Source organism: Stegostoma tigrinum, chromosome 1, assembly GCF_030684315.1.
Source record: "Stegostoma tigrinum isolate sSteTig4 chromosome 1, sSteTig4.hap1, whole genome shotgun sequence".
NCBI lineage: Eukaryota > Metazoa > Chordata > Chondrichthyes > Orectolobiformes > Stegostomatidae > Stegostoma > Stegostoma tigrinum.
Window position 1 is genome coordinate 34960724 of NC_081354.1, and position 24245 is coordinate 34984968.

At 40.0% G+C, this 24245-nt stretch overlaps 1 protein-coding gene across 6 annotated transcripts in view; it reads right to left on the reverse strand.

The window, feature by feature from the left end:
• afg2a (AFG2 AAA ATPase homolog A) overlaps positions 1 to 24245 on the reverse strand; it is a 423169-nt gene that overhangs the window by 368498 nt on the left and 30426 nt on the right. For all 6 annotated transcript variants that reach the window (XM_059644453.1, XM_048543094.1, XM_048543085.1 and 3 more), the window contains exon 9: positions 19769 to 20024. In XM_059644453.1, coding sequence (XP_059500436.1) covers positions 19769 to 20024 — 256 coding nt within the window. The remainder of the gene's footprint in view (positions 1 to 19768; positions 20025 to 24245) is intronic.

Genomic DNA, 24245 nt, shown 5'->3' on the forward strand with positions numbered 1-24245 from the left:
TCTTGGCAGACATGTTCATTGTCTGGCATTTGCATGATGTAAATGTTATTTGCCTGTTATCGGCCCAGGTCTGCAAGTTGTCTTGTAGTATATGGACACAGGCTGCTTCAGTCTCTGAGGGTTTGTGAAAGGTGCTGAAGCTTGTTTAATTATCAGCAAATATCCCACTTCTATTCAACTGCTGAAAGGAAGGTTACTGATGAATTAAGTGAAGAAGGTTGGGCCTAGCTCACTACTCTGAGCAACCCTTCAGCAATGCCCTGGATTTGAGATGATTGGCCTCCCACAATCAAAAACACAATCCTGTGTTCTAAGCCCGACTGTCGTAAGGAGACATCCAAGAAGGGTCATCTATTCAGCATTTCAGGTTGAAAATGTTTGTGAATGCCTCAGCCATGGTTGTTCCATTCAGCTGCAGGACTCCACCATCTCCGCGGGACTTCATCTCTGAAGGTAGAGATGTTATTGGAGCTTTCTCTTCCTGTTTATTAGTTACTTAATTTTCCACAGCCCCAACTGGATAGGACATCACCAAAAAACTTTAACCTGATTAGCTAATTATAAAATTACTATGGTCTGTCTATTACATGTTGCCTCTGCTATTTGTTGCATATAGTCTAGTGTTGTCATTTCATCAGGTTAGCAAACTTTCAAGGAAGCCTGCTGCTACTCCCAACATGCACTTATATCTGTCTTGTTGAACTAGCTTTGGTGGTAATGGGTGATGGGGGATAGAATGAGTCACATCAGTTTATAATTCTGCTCTTTTTGGCCTATAATGCCTCATGAGTGTCTAGTTTTGAGCTGTTAGGTCTGTTTTTAATTGATCACACTTGGCATGATAATAGTGCCATACATCATATTGGAATGTATCTAAAGTTAAATAAAGTGGTTGGGAATCAACTGCTGCCAAACACATCTAGGAACAAATTCCTTACATACTCAAATTTAAATGCATCAAAAAAATACCCTTCCTGAGTTCTTGGCACAAATGAACAAATTAAAATCTAAAAGCAAAAACATTTGCATCAAGTAGAAAAGATATTTCTATTTCTGTAGCTGATTTTGTTAAAACTACCTTAAAGTTAGACAATATGCATACTTTTGTGTGAAGCTTCAGAAACATTATAATCAGCTACAACATTACAGATTTGGAAGACATTAAGAATGGTAGTATGAAAATAAGCAAAAATTTCTAACCCTGATCACTGCTCAAGCGTGGATATCAGGGAATGGCAGCCATGCATAAAAGTGATGCTTTGTTCAGTTAACCAGCTTTCCAACTCATTGTCAGGGCTCATGTGTCAATAATTGCCATATTGGCAAGGCAATAGATGGCAACTAACACATGTGAAAATGACATTACTTCAGCAATTACTGAAAAGCTTCTGCAGGCCAAAGAAAGGAAGATTATAACATTAAAAATAAACTCTAATTCTGTGTTCTATTAATGTAAAATGCTATCTTTGATCTAGAATAGGGACAAAAGGTCAAAATCTGCAGGAACAAACACTATCTCATATGTGGAGATCTGCCTGCGATTAATTGGGCAGTCAACAGTTCAGTGGAAAAAAGAAAAACATTTATCATAAAATAATACAAAAAAAACCACAAACTGCAAATTGAAGAAAGTGTCTTCCTGTTTCCTTTTCTCATTATCTCTGCTAGTCTTTCCAAATACTCCCCAGCGAATACTGTGGCCAGCAATGATGCTTAACCCTTAAAGACTGAATTCACTACATAGTTTGAAGTTCTCTACTCAGTGCCTGCGACATAAAATATTTATTGAGGGCAGAATTTTTTTAACATAAAATAGCATGAGAACATGATCCTTTTATCCCACGTTTGTCATTTTCTCAGACAGATTGCACATTAAAAGAGCAAGGGTTAAGACACACAAAGCAAAGGAAGCTATTTGCCATCAAACATGTTTCTATCCTGTTCATTTTTTCAGCATCTGACCAAATCTCCCTAAAAACAGTTAATTCTTTAGCCCAGCACAAGGTCAAACTGTTCCAGGCCCAGTCTTATTTTCTCCCTCAGGCTATACATCAATGCTCTTCCGAAACCACTGCCGGATAAGTGGGGCACTTGTTCAAAATTAATACAAGAAAACATCTGGTGCAGGCTTGGGCAAGGAAAATCAATCTGATTACAGAGTGCAAGCAGTTGTTTTCCGACCACATTAATTAAAATAAAGTTCATTTGTGTTCAATTGGAATCCAAGGCAGCTTGCCACCAATTGGAAAAAAAATCAAATTTTGACAAAAGAATGTGTTTCCTGTCTTTACAGTTTTGAAAAGTGCACAAGGCACTTCTTCAGCTGATTAACTTTATACTTGCCATTAAATACGGGATTCATTTTAACCATCATCATTTCCAAAAATTAATATTCATGCAAATCAAAGTTATAATGTGCAAATAATTGATCATACATTTGTAGAGGCATACAGCATAGCAACCGGCCCTTCAGCCCAATTTGTCCATGTCTAAACTGAACTAGTCCCATTTGCCTGCATTTGGCACATATCCCTCTAAAACGAAAACTTGTACTTACACAAATGTCTTTTAAATGTAAATTGTACCTGCCTCTATCACTTCCTCTGGCTGCTCATTTCACATACACATCTTTCTGTGAGATAAGGCTGCTCCTTAGGTCTCGTTTAAATCACTCCCTCCTCACCTGAAACTTATGCCATCTAGTTTTAGATGTCCCCAACCTGACAGGCAGAAAGAGAGAAAGAGAGAGAGAGAGAGAGAGAGAGAGAGCGCGCTTCTCTTCCAGTATTACAGCCCTTCTTTTACATTCACCACCTGCAATTTTACCACCAGGATAATTCTTACTAACATTCTTGTCATCCAGTCTTCGCATTTTTGTGTGTAACACAGTAGAATTTGCAAAAACGCACAGAGTATTGTACCTCTCACAATAAGTGCAATGATCATGTGATGCTGGTGCAGAGACTCTTTCAGCACTGACATACTCATGCTTAGGCCAAAGCCTGTGAAACGATTATGTGACGTCAACGCGTACTCCACGCACCAATAGAATCCCGTTATAGCCAACACAAGTTCATGTTTTAAAAATAGCATTCCCCTATTCATCGTTCACATTGTAGCCAATTCACATTGCTGGAATACGCATTATAGCAGAAGTCCCCCCACCCCATAACTGTTAATATCAAAATGAAAGGTCAGCTTTGGTTGAAAGCAGAAAGAAGATAAAGATACAGGATGGAAGGTTTCAAGATAAATAAATAAAATTACATTGAAACCGAGGACAAAATTCATGGTCTTAAGCTTTTGAACTCTCTGCTAACTCCAGGAGGTTGTAAATTACCCCAGTGGAAAACGCAGTGCTGTTTCTTCAGTTAGCTTTGGAGCTTCACTGGAACACTCCAGCAAGCTTAAAATAAAAATATGAGCATGAGAGCAAGATAATACACCAAAATGGCAACTTCCTCCAGCATACCTCCACCAAACAATTAATCTCCTTCATTCCCTATTGGCATTCTGAAAGGATCATTCTCTCACAACACCCTGGTCCACTCCTCTATCATCCCCCTCACCTTCAACCTTATTTCCCTCATATGACAATATGCATACAAGCATGAGGTATTACACTTACGCTTCTACCTCCTCCTCCTCCTCCTCACTGTCCAAAGCCCTTAACACTTCTTCCTGGTGAAGCAGCAATTTACTTATACTCTTTCAATCTAGATCGATTGTATTTGCTCCTCACGGCCTCCTCCATTTTTGGGAAGCCAAATGCAGACTGAATGATGGTTTTGCAAAGCACCTCCACTCAGCCTGCAAGTTCACCCTGAACTTCCAGTTTCAATTGCAATGCAGTGAAGCCCTAGTATTTAGAAAGGGAGCTAGAGAGAAAACTGAGAACTACAGATCTGTTAGCATTACATCGTAATAGGGAAATTACTAAAATCTATTTTAAACGATGGCATAGACACCTCATTGATAATGATCTGATTGGGCACAGTCAATATGGATTTGCAGATAGGAAATTTGTGTTTGATAAAATTGCTGGAGTTTTTTTGAAGCTGTTACTAAGAAATCGATAAAGGAGAGCCAATGGGCATACTTAGATATTTAAACAGCTTTTACTAAAGACCTCTACAGAAGACTGGTTCAAAAAACTAAAGCATGTAGGAGAGGAAATAATTTACTGGCATGGATTAATGACTGACTAACAGACAGAAAGCAAAGAAGAATTAAATTAGCAATTTTCACATTGCCAGGCTGTGAAGACTGGAGTACAATAAGGATCAGTAGTTCGGCTACAATTCTGTTACTGTTATGCAATTTTGTTTACAATGTTTAAAGATTTGGTTGGTGAGACCAAATGCAATACTTCCAAATGTGCAGATGATAGAAAGCTAAGTGGGAATATCTATTGTAAGTACAATGTAAAATTTTCAGCAAGATTTAAGCAGGCTTAGTAAATGAGCAATAACATGGCAGATGGAATATAATATAGAACACTATTAGGCTATCTCTTTGGTACGAGAAATTGATGCGTAAATTAATTCCTAAATGGAAAACTGGAATATATAGATGTACAAAAGGTGTCAACTAACATGCTGCTGCAGCAAGTTATTAAGGAAGCTAACTGAATAATAGTCTTTACTGCAAATGATGAGAGTACAGGCGTAGTGAAGTCTGCACCTGGGGTACTGTTGGCAGTTTTGGTCTCCTTTTGTGAAGGGGGAGGATACAGCCATAGAGAGAGTGCAAGAAAAACTCACTAGACTTGTTCTTGGAATGGTGGGGCTGTCCCATGAAGAGAGATATGGTAATTTAAGGTTTTTGCAAAGATTTGTAGCTCAGGTTGTAAGCTACAAATCGTTGCAAAAACCTTAAACACCTACGGGTGCAACAAGCTAAAAATTGCCTGGCAATGGGAAACCTTCACCAGCCGACTGAGTGCTACCCATGCACAACTTCACTTTCTCCACGAATGCCTCAGGAACCAAATACTGCCCCGCAGCACGAAATACAAACCTCCACCTACAGATCTTACAAAGTGGCTGAAGAGAACGGCTAAAAAACACTACAAATAATGATTAATGATGCCTATAACTGACTCTACACTTACAAACAGGAAATTTCACGCCAAAAGTCACAGTACCTAAACACTACAGACCAGCAATGGGCTACAACCCTAGAACAGGCCATCACCATCAAACAATACAGGAACAAAACAAAGAACACACACAAGCTACAAGAGAAATTTACCAAACTGATCCACCACAAAGACAGGGGAATCAACAAACCGGGCACATGGAAAAGAAACCTATCCAGTAGATGACTCACAGTAACTGAGAAAGCTGTCCTATTATGCAGATTGAACTATAAACACAAAGATGATAACAGAACAGACTTTATGGCTGCCCTGGAAACTAATTTAAAAGACAACAAACTCATGAACGAAACATAACAAGCCATCCGACCAACTACAAACCCCACACTAAGCCAAAAGAATGAATGGGACACCTTAAACACAGAGAGAAAAGCACTAGAAAAACTCAAGAAAGACAAGATCATTATAATCCAACCAGAGGAGAAAGGGCACATGACTATCAATACAAACAAACCAAACTACACTGAGAAAGCACAGGCACTGCCTGCAGCGACAAACTCTTACTGCAACATGCCAGAACTACGCAGAAAAGAGGAAGAGCACCTATTCAAGATCCTCGCTACGAATGGACATCCCTGCAACTTCATCCACTGGTGGCTACCAAATAGATAACACCAAGAGGACACAGTATGCCTGAACACACTAGCCACACTGCCCCACATTAAGAACAAACAGAACTGACAGCAAGACTTCTAAGACCACTAGGAATCATGGAAGCACACAAGCCCACAACCTCGCTATGAAAAACACTCACAAAGGATTAAAGACTCCATACTGATGACATGCAGAACCAACGTAGTTTACAAAATACCATGCAACGCCTGCCACAAACATTATAATCAGACAAACAGGAAGGAAACGAGCCATCAGAATACACGAACATTGGCTAGCAGCAAAACAACACAACAAACTTTCCTTAATATCAGTAGTCTGGGCAATGAAGGCCATCAGTTTAACTGGGACAATGTAACCAGAGTAGCCCAAGCTAAACATTGACATGCACTGGTGGGACAGGCTCAATGCCTACTCCTGTTCCTATATTCTTATGAAATATTAACTCTTGCTACAGTCTCTGCGGGTCCTGCCAAAGCCTGCTAAGTTTCTCCAGTACTTGGTTTTTATTTCATATCTCCAGCACCCACAGTATTTCACTTTTATTTTTGAAGCAAAATCACTAACGTAATGTAAGAAACATAGCGTCTCAGAAGCAAACAGCAAACTTCCACAGCAATTTTTCAAGGTCAGGTAATCTTTTCATATTGTGATTTTGTTTGAGGGACAAATATTGGCAGGACACCAGGGATGATTTTCTTCTTCTTCAAAATAATTCTATTGACAGCACACAGACAGCATGACTTTAACATTTCATCCAGAAGTCAGGATCTCTTACAACACAATATTTTCTTACTACAGCATTGGAATGTCAGCCTAGTGTCATCAAATCTCTGGCATGGAACATGAACTACAACCTTGGGTGGGTATATGAATAGCGAGAGTTTAGAGGGCTATGTGGCAATTGCTGGCAAATGGAACTAGATTAATTTAGGATATCTGGTTCGCATAGATGAGTTGGACCGAAGGGTCTGTTTTCATGCTATATATCTCTATGATTCTTTAACTACCAATTGAACTGCCACAGTTTGGTGTCTTTGAGCGAGAAAGTTGAAAGTCTATTCCAGAGACATCAAAACAAAAAATGAGACTAAAACTCCCAAAGCAGAATGGAGACAGTGGTACTTTTTTGGAATTTCTGTCTTCCAAACAAAACTACACTCACTAGTACAATATAATATTGTTTATAACTAATAAAGTACCTCCAGCTTCTATGCAATAGTCCCAAAAGATATTAAAAAGGGTGAACGAAACAACAGTCAACAAGCAATGAGCAGACTGAAAATAGGAATACGATGAAGGTGCAATCCCATGACAGGTAAAAGTTGGATGAAGAAAATCAGTCTGTTGGATGACTACGTCAAAAACGGTTGTCTACGCATCAGATGTCAGATGAATAATATACGCCAAGTTAAATAGAGGAAGTTCAGATTGGCAGTGAGAGATGTAATAAGAGAAACTAAAAGAGACCATGAGAAGAGAGTAGCAGTTAATAGAAGAGAAAATTCAAAAATCTTCGTAGACATATAAACACTAAAAGGCTGGTTAAAAGGAAGAATATAACCAAAAAAAAGACATTTATACATGGAGGAACAGGACATGTTTGATGGAATAAATAAGTACTTCACATCTCTCTTTAGCAAAAAGGCATAACGATAAAAGTACTGGTTGAGATGCTAGATTGGTTAAAAATTAATACAGAAGACATGTCAGAGTGGCTGTGCTTAAAATTGATGCTACCAGTTAAGTCATCAAATGTACCTAGGGAAGTGAAGGTGGTATTGCAGAGCACAGGCCAAAATTTTACAATCTTCTTTGGATACAGGGATGGTGCCAAGGACTGGGGGAATTGTAAATGTTACATACCTGTTCAAAAAAATACTAGGGTAAGTCTAGGAACTATAGGTCAATCGGGTCAACCTCAGTGGGAAAGCTTTCAAGAAACAATATTTCAAGACAAGATTAACAGTCCCTTGAAGAATTGTACATTAATTAAGGTCTATATTGGTACTGAGCTTATGTTACTGAAAAATCCTATGAATACAATCATGAAGACATAACGAACACAAACCAAGTTATTCTAACATTTCACATCCTAACATTAAAACTCAAATAATTTGATATCAAAGTTGACTGAACTGTACTATAATTTAAAACATAATTTAGTTTGTCACAATTAATAGTTGTGGTTTAACTGCACTCCAAAACCAATATACTTCTCTTGAGGTGCAGTGCTTATTGTAGTATTTCACATTTGGTAAGACCTAGGCATACTGCTTACCATCGTACAACTTAAAACTCAAAGCACTACGCCAACTTGTTACAAAGGTAGAAACAGCCGGAGAAACTTAGCAGGTCTGGCAGTTCTACCGGGTCGAAAGAAGAGTGGCAGTACTTGATAGGTTAACTCCATTTTCTCTCCACATGTTGCTGTACCTGAATTTTTCCAGCAACTTCTGTTCTTATTTGTTTCATATGTTTATTTTATAACTTGTATTTATCTATCACCTTCAACATAATAAAATGTTCCAAGGTGCTTCACAGGAGCATTAACAAACAATATCTGGCATCAATTCAGACAAAGATATATTAGGGCAGGTGAATGACTATTGTTCCAAGTATTAGGTTTTAAGGAGCATGCTCATAGCAGGACAGACAGCAAGGTGGAGAGGTCTGGTAAAGGAGTTGTAGAGTCTGAGGACATAGCAGCTAAAGGCATGGCTGCTGATGTTGAACTAATCAAAATGGAAGATATTTAGGTGGTCAGAATTAAAGGTCTGCAAATAATTTAGAGAATTGAGGAGCTGCAGGACATGACAGAGATGGGGGCAAACAGGCCATGGAGCGATTTGAAAACAATTATGTGAATTTTAAAAATCAGAAAGCTACGTAATGGGGACCCATTATAAGTTAACAAGCATGTGTAGTGGGTGAACTTGAATTGATGAGCGTTAGAAACATGCAATTGGCTTTCGAATGACTTCATGTTAATTGAGTGTAGAATTGTATGGAATACTTATGTCTAATGTAATTCCAGCATTAGGTAAGTTCGAGGTGGAGTCAAGCAATGTCACAGAGATCAAATTAGACAGTCTTATTGATGGTACAGATGTGATTGGATGCTCACAGTGTCAACTGCTTGGGAGAGGAACGGAATCAATAGTAAGGAAATGAATTTCATAATGGGGATCAGAGGCAACAGACTTAGCCTTCATGAGAAGTACTTGGAGGAGTATTCTGTTTCTGCCAATACTGGATGTCTGTCTAGCTGTCTGACAATAGAGAGATAGTGGAGGGGTTGAGAGGTGTAGGATCAGGTGTCCTCAACATACAATGGACAATGACACAGTGCTTCAGATGATATCACTTGAGTGGCTTCATGTCAGTAGTAAATAGAAGATGTCAACAATTAAATCTTAGAGGACATCAGCCTGCAAGAAGGGGAAAAAAGTCTTTGCCGATCCTTCTCAAATTACAACTAGGTTTTTAAGAAAAGGCCCAGGCAAGTATACCTCACCCATTGGACAATTGTGGAGGCACCTATGAAGAAAGATACACAAATTATAACGAATACTGGGTTTCAAAATGGAGCTTGGTGGTTATTTCCGCAAAGGGTTTCATTTTTTAAAAAAAGCCAGAGTCGTTCCAGAATAGTGACAAAATTCAGCATTTTGTTAGAAAGTAGGTGACTGCAGACCCTTGTGGTGTTAACGGAAAGATATTTATACTCTTGTGCTTATGACAGGTACAGTAAACATTTAAGACCATTAGCTTTATTATGAGTTCAAAAGAATTTAAATTTGTGCAAGCTTTTTTTTGAAGTTCCATTCCACAACGCACCAGTGTTGAGTCCGGAAGCAAATTTCTCTCCTATGAGTAGTTCAGTAAAGAAGTCATGTCAACAAAAGGACTCTGTTGATGAAACATACAAATCAAGAGAGTTTGGTTAGAAAATCGCAAGCTGGTAGCACTGAGCAAATTTTGATGGTCAGATTTCAGATAAGTTAATTTTGACTAGTGTGGACAGGATTCAACAAACTGTCTCTATTACTTCTTTGCAGTACACTTTCATCAGTCAGTTTAGTTGATCCATAAAGAATTGAGGTAGATGTGTAACTTCTTCAGACCCAAATCGCAGTTACAAAGTGTGTTGAGAAATCGCATAAAACTTAATTCTGCTGTATGTTTTAAGATCAGTCCAACTTATCAATATTTAAATTGCTTAGTTTGATTTCTTTTTGCATAATAAACTTCTGTTGTTCAAAAAGATGCGCAGCCTTATGTGAATATATTCCATGCAACAAACCATCACATTAACAAGCTAAACAAAAGAAAACATAACTATCTATCAAGCCAGGTTTCATTCTGGGATTTGACTCAAGTAATAGTGTTATCAAATGGGATCATGACAGCTTACAGAGGCAGAACAAAGTGTGGTTGTTTACATCAAAGCCTTCAGCCAAACTTAGATGGACAAACAGGAATAGTTTATGAGATTACAAAGTGTGGAGCTGGATGAACACAGCAGGCCAAGCAGCATCTTAAGAGCACAAAAGCTGACGTTTCGGGCCTAGGCCCTTCATCAGAAAAGACCCTGCGTCTGCTGTGTTCATCCAGCTCCACACTTCATTATCTCCGATTCTCCAGCGTCTGCAGTTCCCATTATCTCAGGAAGAGTTTATCTTTGTTTTAGTCACACAGGATGTAATTTGTGGTTTTGACAAGAATGGGTACTGTGGCTGAGGAGGAATCCTGTTTGGAGAGACTCAAACATGGAATTTCAGAATAGTTGCAGGGCTGTGGTAATCTCCTCATCTTTTTATTCCAATCTGTTGCAGCAAAAGTCAACTTTCCATCACCACCTGGCTTTTGTGTTCCTGCATTTTGTCAACAATGATGCTGGAATATTCCAGTTGCAATTAAAGGCTTGGTTAAACAATCACAGCACTCAATCCACCTTCAGTCACTTGCTCCAATTCACGAAATTCTCGCAGAGCAACTAACATGCCAACCCACAGGATCTGTTGAATAATATGGAGACAGTGATTTGATTCTGTACATTTTCTTATGTGAGGGATGTATCCTATCAGACATTTTACTTCCATCAGGACTTTCCAAATTAAAATTTCAGTCAAATCAAGTAAGGTTCTGCTTTCAAAGTTCAAAGTCAGAAATCACGTAACACCAGGTTATTGTCCAACAGGTCCAACTGGGGCAGCATGGTGGCTCAGTGGTTAGCAGTGCCTCACAATGCCAGGGACCCAGGGTTCGATTCCACCCTTGGGCGATTATCTGTGTGGAGTTTGCACATTCTCCTCACGTCTGCATGGGTTTCCTCCAGGTGCTCCGGTTTCCTCCACAGTCCAAAGATGCGCAGGCTAGATGGATTGGCCATGTTAAATCGCCCATAGTGTTCAGGGATGTGTGGTGTAGGTGGGATGGGCCTGGATAGGATGCTTTGTGGTTCGGTGTGAACTTGTTGGGCCAAAGGGCCTGTTTCCATACTGTTGGGGTTCTATAAAATAAATATAAATAGGTTTATTTGAAAACACAAGCTTTTGGAGCCTCACTCCTTCATCAAGTGTTCAGACTCTGAAAGCCTGTATTTTCAAATAAACCTGACGAACTATAACCTGATGTGGGGGTATGACTTCTGAATTTGTCAACCCCAGCATCTCCACTTCAAAGTTCAGCTCTTCTGTCACTCTTAAATTATCCTCAAACCCCAGCCACCAATTCTCACACCGCACCTGCCCATGAATGCAGAAGGTGTGGGCCTTGCCCTTTTGCCTCCTCTCTCCTCGTTGTCCAAGGCCTCTAACACCTATCAGGTGATCGAGTGGTTTACTTTCACTTCTTTCAATCCTGTCTATTGTATTCACTGTTTACAATACAATCTCCTCTACGTTGGCGAGAACAAACGCAACGTGGGTGACCACTCTGTGGAACAACTCCACTCCTTCCATAAGAATGAGCCAAACCTTCCAGCTGCTTGCCATTTCAATACACTAACTTGCACCAACACATCAACATACCAGGCTGACAGTTCTGTCTTAAGCTGGTTGCTGTATTACAGTAAAGTCTAATGCAAGCTGGTAGAATAGCATCTCATTTTCAGGTGAGGCACTTAGCCTCCAGGAATCAACATGGAGTTCCACAACCTCAAAGCATGTCCTCTATTTTGATTTAATTCATTTCTTCCTCCTGCTTATACATCTTATTAAGACCTATTTTGCACCTACTAATATCTCCTTTACTGCCAGGAGCTCTTTGGCTTTTGCTCCAGGCACTCTCACCATCTATTCTACTTGATTATTATAGCCTTTTATCAACAGTATTAAATCATCATTTTCCAGCACCATTCAGTCAGCTCAAAGGAGCTACTGAGCTCTACGTTAACTGTTTCTCTCTTCACAGGTGTTGCTAGACCTGCTGGTTTCTGTAGAAATTTGTTATTATTTCAGATTCTGCAGCATCCGCAGTACATTGCTTTTAACCATCTGCAAAGTTTATGGTTTGAAAACAAAAATCAAAAAATGCTAGAACTGCATAGGTTAGTTCTTCAGAGCAAAGCTCTGCTTTAAGCCATTTTCTCTCTTTCTGGTTGCTGATTAACAAATGACATGCTTTCAACCGGTTTTGTATTTCAGTTTATTCCTGCCATTTTCATTTAAGCATGTCATCATGCCAGGATTTCATTTGTATTAATATTTTAATACAATTTTTGTTGCACACAAATCTCTTTTGTACACACACTACCCTGGTTCACTGATTGCTTAAGAGAGATGCATTTTACCTGAAACCCTGCTGCCATATTGTTCAAATACAATTCTGGGATTCATGTAAGTATTTTAACAGTCTTCAAAAATTGCACCTCAATACCCTGAACTCATGGTGTGAACAGATAATCTATTCCTCAGCCACTCAGTTAACTTTATTTTCTACAGCTGTTTATTCAGACACAAATTTGTCTTAATTCTCAGAGGAGCCAACCATGTCCACGATCATTCCAGTAGATGGCAGTCTAATACACAATACGACAGTTATTACAAAAAGTTAGATTTCATTTTCCACCACTGATAATCTCATAAGTTTGAAAATGAGACTCATTGTAATTGAATGCTGGTATTAAACAGTCATAGTTCAGGTTGTATCCTCAGAATAATGCTTATTTGCCTCTTTAGCAACAATGCGCTTCTGATCCAGATGCAGAAGTACCTCTCATACAGAATACATGGATTTTTTCAATTCCCATACCAGCCATCATTTGACTTCAAAGTGATCGCCAACACTCAAGGCAATTAGTGTTTAACTAACAGCTATTTGGGTGATTTGAATAGAAATGAGAATGTCCAAATGCATTTTACACAACACAGCAAACAAAGGAGACTTCTACTCCATTAGTCTGGGTTGAACTCAAATCTGGGTTCAAGGTGAAAGGCCACTGGTTAACCTAATGCTTCACTTCGCCTCCATAAATTTTCCTTTTCTAATGAGCTCATTCTGCCACTCTTTATTACTCAGCTCACAATTCTGGGGCAAATTCTTAATCACCACTCGGAAATCTTTTCTGCTTTTACATTTCTTAAATGGAAACATTTTGGGATGGAATATAAAATGAAGAAACATAAAAAGAGTCTTACATTAAAGACCAAATGGTCTTATACTAAGCTTCAAACTGGGAGTGGAAATAAGGTGAACTTCTTCAACTCTCAGCATGCCCACTGAGTGAGACATTCTCCACTATGGCTGTGAAGAATAAATAATTAACTTTATCTTATCAGATCTTATTGTGCTCCTAACAATGCATCAGATAAAGCACAAATGATGCTTCACATAACTTATCATCCCCACTGATTCTGGCTGTAAATCAAATTACGCAGGAACGAAAAAGGTTTAAAAGAAGTTCTACAGGTTTAAGTAAGGAAGTCTTTGCTGACAATACGGGCATACTGATGCTGATACTGCATCCATTTCCAAAACACTGTATGCAATGAATTGATTTACACTGACCACGGTCATCTGCTTTTAATTGTAGTGGAAGGGATAAGAGCTTATATCAATGTAGATAGGTTTGGCTTTTGTCAACAGTGTTGGTGTCGTAAGCCACAAACAGCTTATTTGACTCGACAGAACATCAGTACGACACCAAATAATTATCCTGCTGTACAGCAGTGCTGAGTAAAAAGGCTGTCTTGCACATTTACAGCGTAAGAATACTAATAAACAGCTTGCTACCCTACTTGACCAGCCCAATAGCCAATTACAAAACAGAGGAGTAATAAAGTTGCAAACACGTGAAAATGTTCAGGGTACCATTTGCCAAAATATACTGTCAGTGTTTCCTACGATGTTAATACAGTCAAAATGCCTGCTTGTAGCTAGCAACATTTGTATGTTGACTTCCATTAAAGTTAGTATTGGAAGCGATTATGTAAGCCATTTCACTATTTATAATGTCGTTGTATATTTCACAGTTGGTACTGCACTGATGTTGTTGACTTGCTCGCCGAGCTGGCTTGTTTTTGTTCAGACGTTTCATCACCATGCGAGGTAACATCATCAGTGGAGCCTCCAATGAAACAATGTTATTCTACTCCGCTTAGAATTTATACAGTCCACCCATTATGGCGAGTACTGTCATTTCCAGTTTTGATCTGTATGGGTTTATAAATATGGGGTCCAATTCTATATGTTTGTCGATTGAAGTATGGGTGGAGAACCATTCCTGTGCGTGTCTCTATTTGGCTTGGGCCACTGTGGTTACTTTGTCCCAGTTAAACTGTTGGCCTTTGTTGTCTGAATGTACAAATATTAAGGAGAGTTCATCATGCCATTTTGCTGCTAGCTGATGTTTGCATATTTTGATGGTTAGTTTCTTTCCTGTCTATCTGATGTAATGTTTGTGGCAGTCCTTGCATGGTATTTTGTAAACCACTTTGGTTCTGCATGTTGTGGGAATGGGTTCTTTAATCCTTTTAAGTGGTTGTCATAGAGTGGCTGACTTGTGGGCCACCATGATTCCTAGTGGTCTTAGGAGTCTTATTGTCAGTTCCGATATGTTCCGGATGTACGCAAGTGTGGTAAGTGTGTTAGGTCATACTGTGTCCTCCTGTTATTGTCTGCTTTATAGGATGAAGTTGCGGGGATATCTGTTTAAGGCAAGGATCTTGTTCTTCTTCTTCCCAGCATAATTCTGGAGTGTTGCATACGTCCTGGTCTATTTAAATAGTGTCCTAATACAGCTTTGTTTGTGGACACGAGGATACGTGCTGTGGAAGTTGAGGATTTGACCTATGGGTTGCTTTTCTGTATACTTAGGTTTGGAACTCCCTTTTTGTCAGTCGTTCTACCTTAACATCCAGAAACAGAAGTTGATTGTTGGTTTCTTCTTCCCTTGCGAACTTAATCTCTCCGAATATGCTGTTGATGAGCCGGTGGGTCTCTTCTACTTTGTTGCGTTTAATAATGACAAATGTGTCGTCTACAAACTAGATCCACAGTTGAGGTTGAATTTGGGGGAGGGTGGTGTTCTAGTCTTTGCACAACTGCTTCTACAATGAGTTCTGAGATGGGTGGCCCATTGGTGTACCTTTGATCTGTTTGTATATTTGATCATTAAAGACGAAGAAGTGTGTGGTGAGGCAGAGGTCTAGTAATTTAAGTATGTTGTTCTTGCTGATGGAGTTGCTGGTCTGCATTGCTGTTTCCCCTAGTAATGTGGCCACTTTCTTTGGTTGATGTGAATAAAGCTGTGACATCAAAGGATACCATTATCTCGTCGTCGCTGATTTTATGTTCTGGAGGGTACCCAGGAAATCTTGGGTTGAGTGAACAGAATGAGGTGATCCATCTTCTTGGTGTTTCAATCTCTTCTGTAGGTCCTTGGCAGTTAGTGTGAAGGTGTGCCTGGTAGGGAAACAATGTGTCTGAGAGGGATGTCTGGTTTATTTACTTTAGGCAGTCCACAGAAGCAGGGGGTGTTTGTGCCTTCTAGTTTCATTCTCATGAAGTCTTCTTGGCTACATGCCCTGCATGCTTTAGTCTCTTCAGTATCTAGGTGATCCTATTACCTAGCTGCAGTAACAAGGTGTAGAGCTGGATGAACGCAGCAGGCCAAGCAGCATCACAGGAGCAGGAAAGCTGATGTTTCGGGCCTAGACCCTTCTGTTGGGTCTATCGCCACCTGTTGGTAAGTGACTGTATCTGCAAGCAATGTCTGTGTCTTCTTAACCTCGTCTGGTTTTGTTCATAATGACGGTCATGCGCCCTTTGTCTGCTGGTAGGATGCACTACTACCTCACCCCAACAAATACAACTGTACTAAATTACAGTAAAACAATAGTTAAATTAAAAATATAACTGAGCTTACCTGGATGAACCATTGGAGAAGAATTATGAAACTGAACTCAAAATAATGAGTCATTGAAAGCAAGAAACTGTTTTCATTAGTTGGTGAGGCTGGGATTGGGAAATATAGTCAAAAAATTAAAACCAAGCATTTCAGGACTGAAAGATTGAGAAGGTTTGGAACGCTTCTCTGTAAATGTTCATTTTAAATCTGTGGTTAAGAAAAATGTCTGTCAATCAGAGATATTAAAGGGATATTGGCGAAGATAAGTCTGTGGGGTTAGACAGAAGCCATTCATAATCTCTATGAATGCCAGAACAGTCGCAAAGGATTAAATAGTCTACTCCTGTTCCTACTTTTGTCGTGCTTATCTGATCACATCCAGAACAGTGGCAGTAACAACTGATACTTACATTTAAGAGCTCAGCAGGGATTTTGTTTTAAATGAACGAATTTTCTGCTCTTAGCCCTTACCAGTAACATTTGCTGGCAGTGCCTTCATATATGGAGTTTTATTTAGAGGAGGATCAAACTAATTCAATAAATTCTAATGACAAAAACAACAAGCCAACACTCATCATTCATTCACACATACGGAAAATAGTTACTGGACAAGACTCTCGTCAGATGTTTGGTCACAGAGCCATATTTCAGCCAAGCAAGGGTAGTAGAAAATTGATGTCACAACATTCATTATACCAGGCCACTTTGTAGCTTGCCTTGTTAAAATGTATTGAGTATACGTAAGGAGAATCTTGCTATTAATCTAATATTAAATCTAATATTAAAGCCCACCGACTCCCACAGCTACCTAGAATACACCTCCTCCCACCCACCCTCCTGCAAAAATTCCATCCCCTATTCCCAATTCCTCCGCCTCCGCCGCATCTGCTCCCACGATAAGACATTCCACTCCCGCACATCCCAGATGTCCAAGTTCTTCAAGGGCCGCAACTTTCCCCCCACAGTGATCGAGAACGCCCTTGACCGCGTCTCCCGTATTTCCCGCAACACACCCCGCCCCCGCCACAACTACCCAAAGAGGATCCCCCTCGTTCTCACACACCACCCCACCAACCTCTGGATACAACGTATCATTCTCCGACACTTCCGCCATCTACAATCCGACCCCACCACCCAAGACATTTTTCCATCCCCACCCCTGTCTGCGTTCCGGAGAGACCACTCTCTCCGTGACTCCCTTGTTCGCTCCACACTGCCCTCCAACCCCACCACACCTGGCACCTTCCCCTGCAACCGCAGGAAATGCTACACTTGCCCCCACACCTCCTCCCTCACCCCTATCCCAGGCCCCAAGATAACATTCCATATTAAGCAGAGGTTCACCTGCACATCTGCCAATGTGGTATACTGCATCCACTGTACCCGGTGTGGCTTCCTCTACATTGGGGAAACCAAGTGGAGGCTTGGGGACCGCTTTGCAGAACACCTCCGCTCAGTTCGCAACAAACAACTGCACCTCCCAGTCGCAAACCATTTCCACTTCCCCTCCCATTCTTTAGATGACATGTCCATCATGGGCCTCCTGCACTGCCACAATGATGCCACCCGAAGATTGCAGGAACAGCAACTCATATTCCGCCTGGGAACCCTGCAGCCTAATGGTATCAATGTGGACTTCACCAGTTTCAAAATCTCCCCTTCCCCAACTGCATCCCTAAACCAGCCCAGTTCGTCCCCTCCCCCCCCACTGTACCACACAACCAGCCCAGCTCTTCCCCTCCAACCACTGCATCCCAAAACCAGTCCAACCTGTCTCTGCCTCCCTAACCTGTTCTTCCTCTCACCCATCCCTTCCTCCCACCCCAAGCCGCACCCCCATCTACCTACTAACCTCATCCCACCTCCTTGACCTGTCCGTTTTCCCTGGACTGACCTATCCCCTCCCTACCTCCCCACCTATACTCTCTCCACCTATCTTCTTTTCTCTCCATCTTCGGTCCGCCTCCCCCTCGCTCCCTATTTATTCCAGAACCCTCACCCCATCCCCCTCTCTGAAGAAGGGTCTAGGCCCGAAACGTCAGCTTTTGTGCTCCTGAGATGCTGCTTGGCCTGCTGTGTTCATCCAACCTCACATTTTATTATCTTGGATTCTCCAGCATCTGCAGTTCCCATTATCTCTCTCTCTCTCTCTCTCTCTCTCTCTCTCTCTCTCTCTCTCTCGCCCTCCATTAAAATACAGGTTGTTTTAAAACAAATTCCCCAGTATATTTTACATTTTCTATCAATTAGTAACTGTAGATTATAATCGCAGTCCAGATTATTAACACCTTTGATGATATTAAAATGTAGCAACTAATGGAAAGATTTTAGAACAATGACAGAAGAGTCTATTATCCTGAATCAATATAATTTGCACACTTATATATTCAATGGGAAGATTTCTACGCATTGTAACATAGATTGTACCAGATGTGGGACACAGACACTACCCAGAGATTAAAGATGAAGAAAAGCAACGAAACCATCTGATCTGCATCAACCACAAGGATACCACAGGCAATAAGTATTGTCAAGACAACATTTTAAAGCTCAGTTTTCCACATGCTGACAGTAGGGAGTTGTAGAGTTAAATTATAGGACTAATGACCCCAGTCACGCCACAGTAGGTAGAAGCTCAGTACAGGTTATGCTTTCCACGCATTGAAAAAGCCAAAATTTCAGAGATTATGAACGACTGTCACACATCTCAATGCAGCAGCCTAAGAACAGATCATTACCCTTTTACTTAAGAAAATAAAGATAATTACTATCATAAGAAATTATCTATTTCCACATAAATATTGATATTCATTTACAAGTAAAGCAAATTTTAAGAAAATTTCTCCATTGCAGTTTATGTCATCAAAATGCTGCAGTTTCAGTAGCCATTCTCTGTCCTCAGATGATGAGGAAAATGAACTTGAAAGCTGTCTTAAAATGCCTTAAAATTCACGCAGACAACAGCTTCGATGCCTTTTCCTTTGGTTTAACCTCAGCAAAAACTAACCCTGGCAACTTTTTCTTTCAGAATTATGATTTAAAGTAGAACAGAATTGGGCCAGTAAGTTCTCTCTGATGTTATCATTTGTATTTTATTCTGTTATTGTCAATTCTAACATGAGCTGCAAATAGATACAGGTGTATTATACATTTATTTTCAATAATAACCTGTAAATGGCATTTCAACACATTTCTTCCACTTAAATGTATGGTGTTCTACATTTGGTACTGACACCTAGATATTTAAAAATTGACAAGAATGAACTGACTATCCCTGTGATTCACATCACCAACACCTCACTGCCCCCAAACTCTTGGGGGGGATCTAGAAGAGATCACGATTTGCAAAAAGGCATGTGAAAATCGATGATCTACCACATTGTGTCAAAGATACTGGATGTTGCATAAGCACTCCTACTGCCTAATACTTGTAACATAACATGCAAGAAAAAAAATTAAATAATATTTCAAGGCAAAGGATCATATAATAAAGTAAGTGTGGCTTGCTCTGTTTCACATAAGCAGATCAAGTCTCAAACAGCACTGATTAAAATGTCACTCACTTATTATGTTAGTTCAACTCCATTTTTCACCACAAGATGGTGCAACAACAAAATGAAACCAAAAGAGTCCAACGTAGTTACCTGCTTCCTTGCAAACTGCTGCCAGATCTGCTCCAACATACCCATGAGCCCTATCTGCAAGCTGTGTCAGTTCGACCTCAGTCAACAAAGTGGGAACATTCTTCAGGAACTTTCTCAAGATATCTGCACGATCAACAGCATTAGGAATACCAATCTCTATTTCTTTGTCAAATCTTCCAGGTCTTCTCAGTGCTGGATCCAAGGCATGAGGTCGATTTGTTGCACCAAGGACAAGGAGCTGTCCTTCACTTCCCTCCTAACAAAGAAAAAAAAATCATAACTCATCAGTACATTTTACAATATAGTTTCTAACTTAAGGTTTCAGCCCACTGCTCCAGACTTCAAGTCAATGCCTCAAACTTCAAACTTTGGAACTTTACTCTGGATAGTTTGTAATTTATTTACCAATACTCAATAAACATCTTGACAATATAAGGCCACATAAATATATATCTATAGTAGAAGAAGTTAATCACATTTATTCAAGCAACATTTGTCACAATTCATTACAATGGTAATCAACTATTTTAATTGCTATCAAAACAACCATTCCAAACAATTTTTATAATTTGTTTCCACGATGGAAAATATAGAAATGGTTAATCTATTAGTGGGTAGGGAAAAAAAATCAGAATTCACATTGCTTCATAATCAGAACACACTTATTTTAATAAAGAACATACATTAAAGACACTGCAAGGAAAGAAGTGGCAGTGGATCATACACTCACAGAATTATTGCCTACATGTGCGAAGAGGGTGCATGTCACTTGTTCACAATAATGCATGCGTCAACTACACACATCTTTACATGTCTCAGCCACTCAAATGGTTATTTTACAAATAATCACTTGTTCAGTGTTTTCCTTTGAGTGATATTTGCTGTTTAAGGTAAATAATTCAGATAGAGTTAAATGTTGAGATGGACTGAGATCCACCCAATCTTGTGATGTCGTGTATTCTTGGGGTGAATAGTTAGTATTGCTTGAGGTGCTGATGGAGTAACTCTGCCTCAGAAAATAGTTATAAATATGCCTAACTAGTTAATGTTGAATCTACATGATGCTATAATGCAACAAACTACACATAGTTGTGTAAAACAATTGTCTTTTCTTGTTAAATCTCAAATGTTGCCTGTCTATCTTCTACCACAGATAATTAGGCTACCTTGTATCTAATGGACTAGTAATGCAGAACCCCAGCCTAACGTTATGGGACATGCATTTGAATCCCATCATGGCAGGTCATAATTTTTTTTAAATCTTCCACAGTTATGTCCATCAAAAGGAAGCATATGGTGTTGAATGACACAATAGAGACCTTTAGAGATGATAACGCCAGAAGAGACAGGTGCAGAATTCGGGCCATTTGGTCCATCAAGTCTGCTACACCATTTAGTGATAACTGATATGTTTCTCAACCCCATTCATCTCTTTTTGCTGTAACCTTTAAACCACTTACTAATCAAGGTCTTATCTATCTCTGTCTTAAATACAATCAATTACTTGGCATCCACGGATAACGAAGTGTGAAGCTGGATGAACACAGCAGGCCAAGCAGCATCTCAGGAGCACAAAAGCTGCGTTTCGGGCCGAGACCCTTCATCTGATGAAGGGTCTCGGCCCGAAACGCAGCTTTTGTGCTCCTGAGATGCTGCTTGGCCTGCTGTGTTCATCCAGCTTCACACTTCGTTATCCGTGGATTCTCCAGCATCTGCAGCTCCCATTATCACTTGGCATCCACAGTCCACTGTGGCAATGAGTTCCATAAATTCACCACCCTCTAGCTGAAGAAACTCTTCCTCATTTCATTTCTAAAGGGTCATCCCTTCACTTTGAAGCTACACCTTTGGGTCCTAGTCTTCCCTATTGTGGAATCTTCCCCACCCCCACTCCATCTAGGCCTCTCAGTATTCTGTAGGTTTCAAACAGAACACCATCTCCCCTGCCACATTTTATTTTATACTCCATTAAGCACAGACCCAGAGTCCTCAACCGCTCCTCATATGACAAGTCCTTCACCCCGGGATCATTCTTGTAATCCTCCTCTGGACCCTTTCCAACATCAGTACATCCTTCCTTAGATATGGAGCCCAAACTGCTCACAGTATTCCAAACGCGGTCTGACCAGACTCTTACATAGCCTCGACAGTACATCTCCGCACTTGTATTACAGTCCTCTAGAAATGAATGCTAACGCTGCATTTGCCTTCCGAACTGCCAACTATTAAGAGAATCCTTAACTAGGATTCCCAAGTCTCTTTGTACTTTAGATTTCCGAAAATAGTCTATACCTCTATTCTTTCTACCAACTGTATAACCTCAATTTCCCACATTGTATTCCATTTGCCATTTCTTTGCCCATTCTTCTGTTGAAGTCTTTCTGCAGCCTGTTTCCTCAACACTATCTGTCCCTCCACCTATCTTTGTATCATCTGCAAACTCAGCAACAATGTCCTCTGATCCATTGTACAAATCAGTTATATACGTAAATAGTTGTGATCCCAATGCTGGCCCCTGCAGAACTCCATGTGTCACTGATTGCCTTCCTGAGAGAGTTCTATTTACCCTTACTCCCTGTCTTCTGTCAACCAGTCAATCCCATATTCAAGCCAGTACCTTGCCCCTAATACCATGGGTTCTTAGCTTATTTAGTTGCCTCCAGTGAAGCACTTTATTAATAGGTTTTCTGGAAATCCAAATAGATCACGTCCACTGGCTCTCTAACTTGTTCATTACCTCTACAAAGAATTCTAACAGATTTGTCAGGCATGACATCTCCTTGACGAAGCCTGCTAACTCAGCCCCATTTTACGATGCACTCCCAAGGTACTCTGCAATATCATCCTTAATATTGGACTTTAAAATTTTGCTAATGACTGAGATCAGAATAAGCAGCCTATAATTTCCCATCTTTTGCCTCCCTCCCTTCTTAAACAGGGGTTTTACATTAGCCATTTCCAGTCCTCTAATACCCTCCCTGACTTCAGTCTTTCCTAAAAGATTACAACCAATGCCTCTACAATCTCTTTCAGAACCCAGGAGGTGTACTCCATCTGGTCTGGGTGATCTGTTTACCTTCAGACCTTTGAGGATTCCCAGCACCTTCACCTTAGTGATGGGCACTACAGTCACCAGTGGGCACTGCAGGGGCTGGGATGCATCATCAGCCCCGACAATGATATTTTTATTTGAGAAGTTTCCATTCTATAAGTTTCCGATAACTATGTGTTGCTTTTGTCACAGTGCCCCACCAGAGGCTGTTTAACCCTTTAAAGTTTGTTAAGACGAGAAAGGGGAATTAATAATGTGCAATAATGACCTATTATTCGAAGGTGCTACATTTAGGTTCAGTCTCTTAGAGGTTCAAATCCCATGACTGCTGAAATTTCAGGAGCCTTTTGGCAGTGATTGTGTTCCTACCTTAAAATCTGACCTGTGTTATAATATGTTTGAACAGTTGATTAAATAATTATTCTGTTGGTCATTTGATTTCTGTGTTTGATACAGAATTCCACCTGGTGCTGTCTAACTTGTTTAGGATTTTATTTAAAAAAAGAGTAGAAAGAAGGATTGGTAGCAGGAACTATGCCCTTCCACAGGTCACTAGCAGTTGGCCACATGAAGACGTGATGGTATTAGCCATATTTTGTGGCTAGTAATAAAGGAAGGGAATTTGTAAAGCACCTCACATACAGCCGCTTACAAAGATTTGACAGACTTTCAGGTACCATCCTAGATTTTGAGTACTTATTCCAGGCCGGTATTCTCTACACAGCATCTGTGGGCAAGATATAACAATAAATGTCCTACATCAATCAGATTGAAAGTTCTTGTATGCTGTAATGCAAAGAATCCAAAACAGGACACGTAAACAGAGAAATAAAACCAAGGTGCTAGAGAAACTCAGCAGGTCTTACAGCACCTGTGTAGAGAAAAACAGAGTAAATGCTTCAATTGCAGTGTGACTCTTCTTTGGCATCGTACAATACAAATATAGAATCATGACTACACCACAATGGAGATCATTTAGCCTGTAATACATTTCAACAAGAGCATATGTCTGTCCCTACTAAACAGCGCTTGGCTTGTGATCCTGCAAATTTTCTCCTTTCAGATGCTTATCATTGAATGTTAACAGTGTAAGAGGCTATTTAGATAATCATGTGTGCGCTGGCCCTCAGAAGGAGCAATTCACCTACTGCCACTTTCTTGCCTTCTCCCCTTCGCTTTGTTTTCTTTTTCAGGCAATAATCCAACTTCATTTTGAAAGCCTCAATTAACCCTGCATCCAAAACATTTTTAGACAGTTCATTCTAGATCCTAACTATATGTTGAGTGAAACTGTTTTACCTCCTATCACCCTTGTTTCTTTGGTCAAGTACCTTAATTTTGTGTTGTGTGCTTTATAACCTTTCCACTATAGGAGCAGAGTTTCCTGATCAACTTTGCCCAGACGCCTTCAGACTTTGTATACCT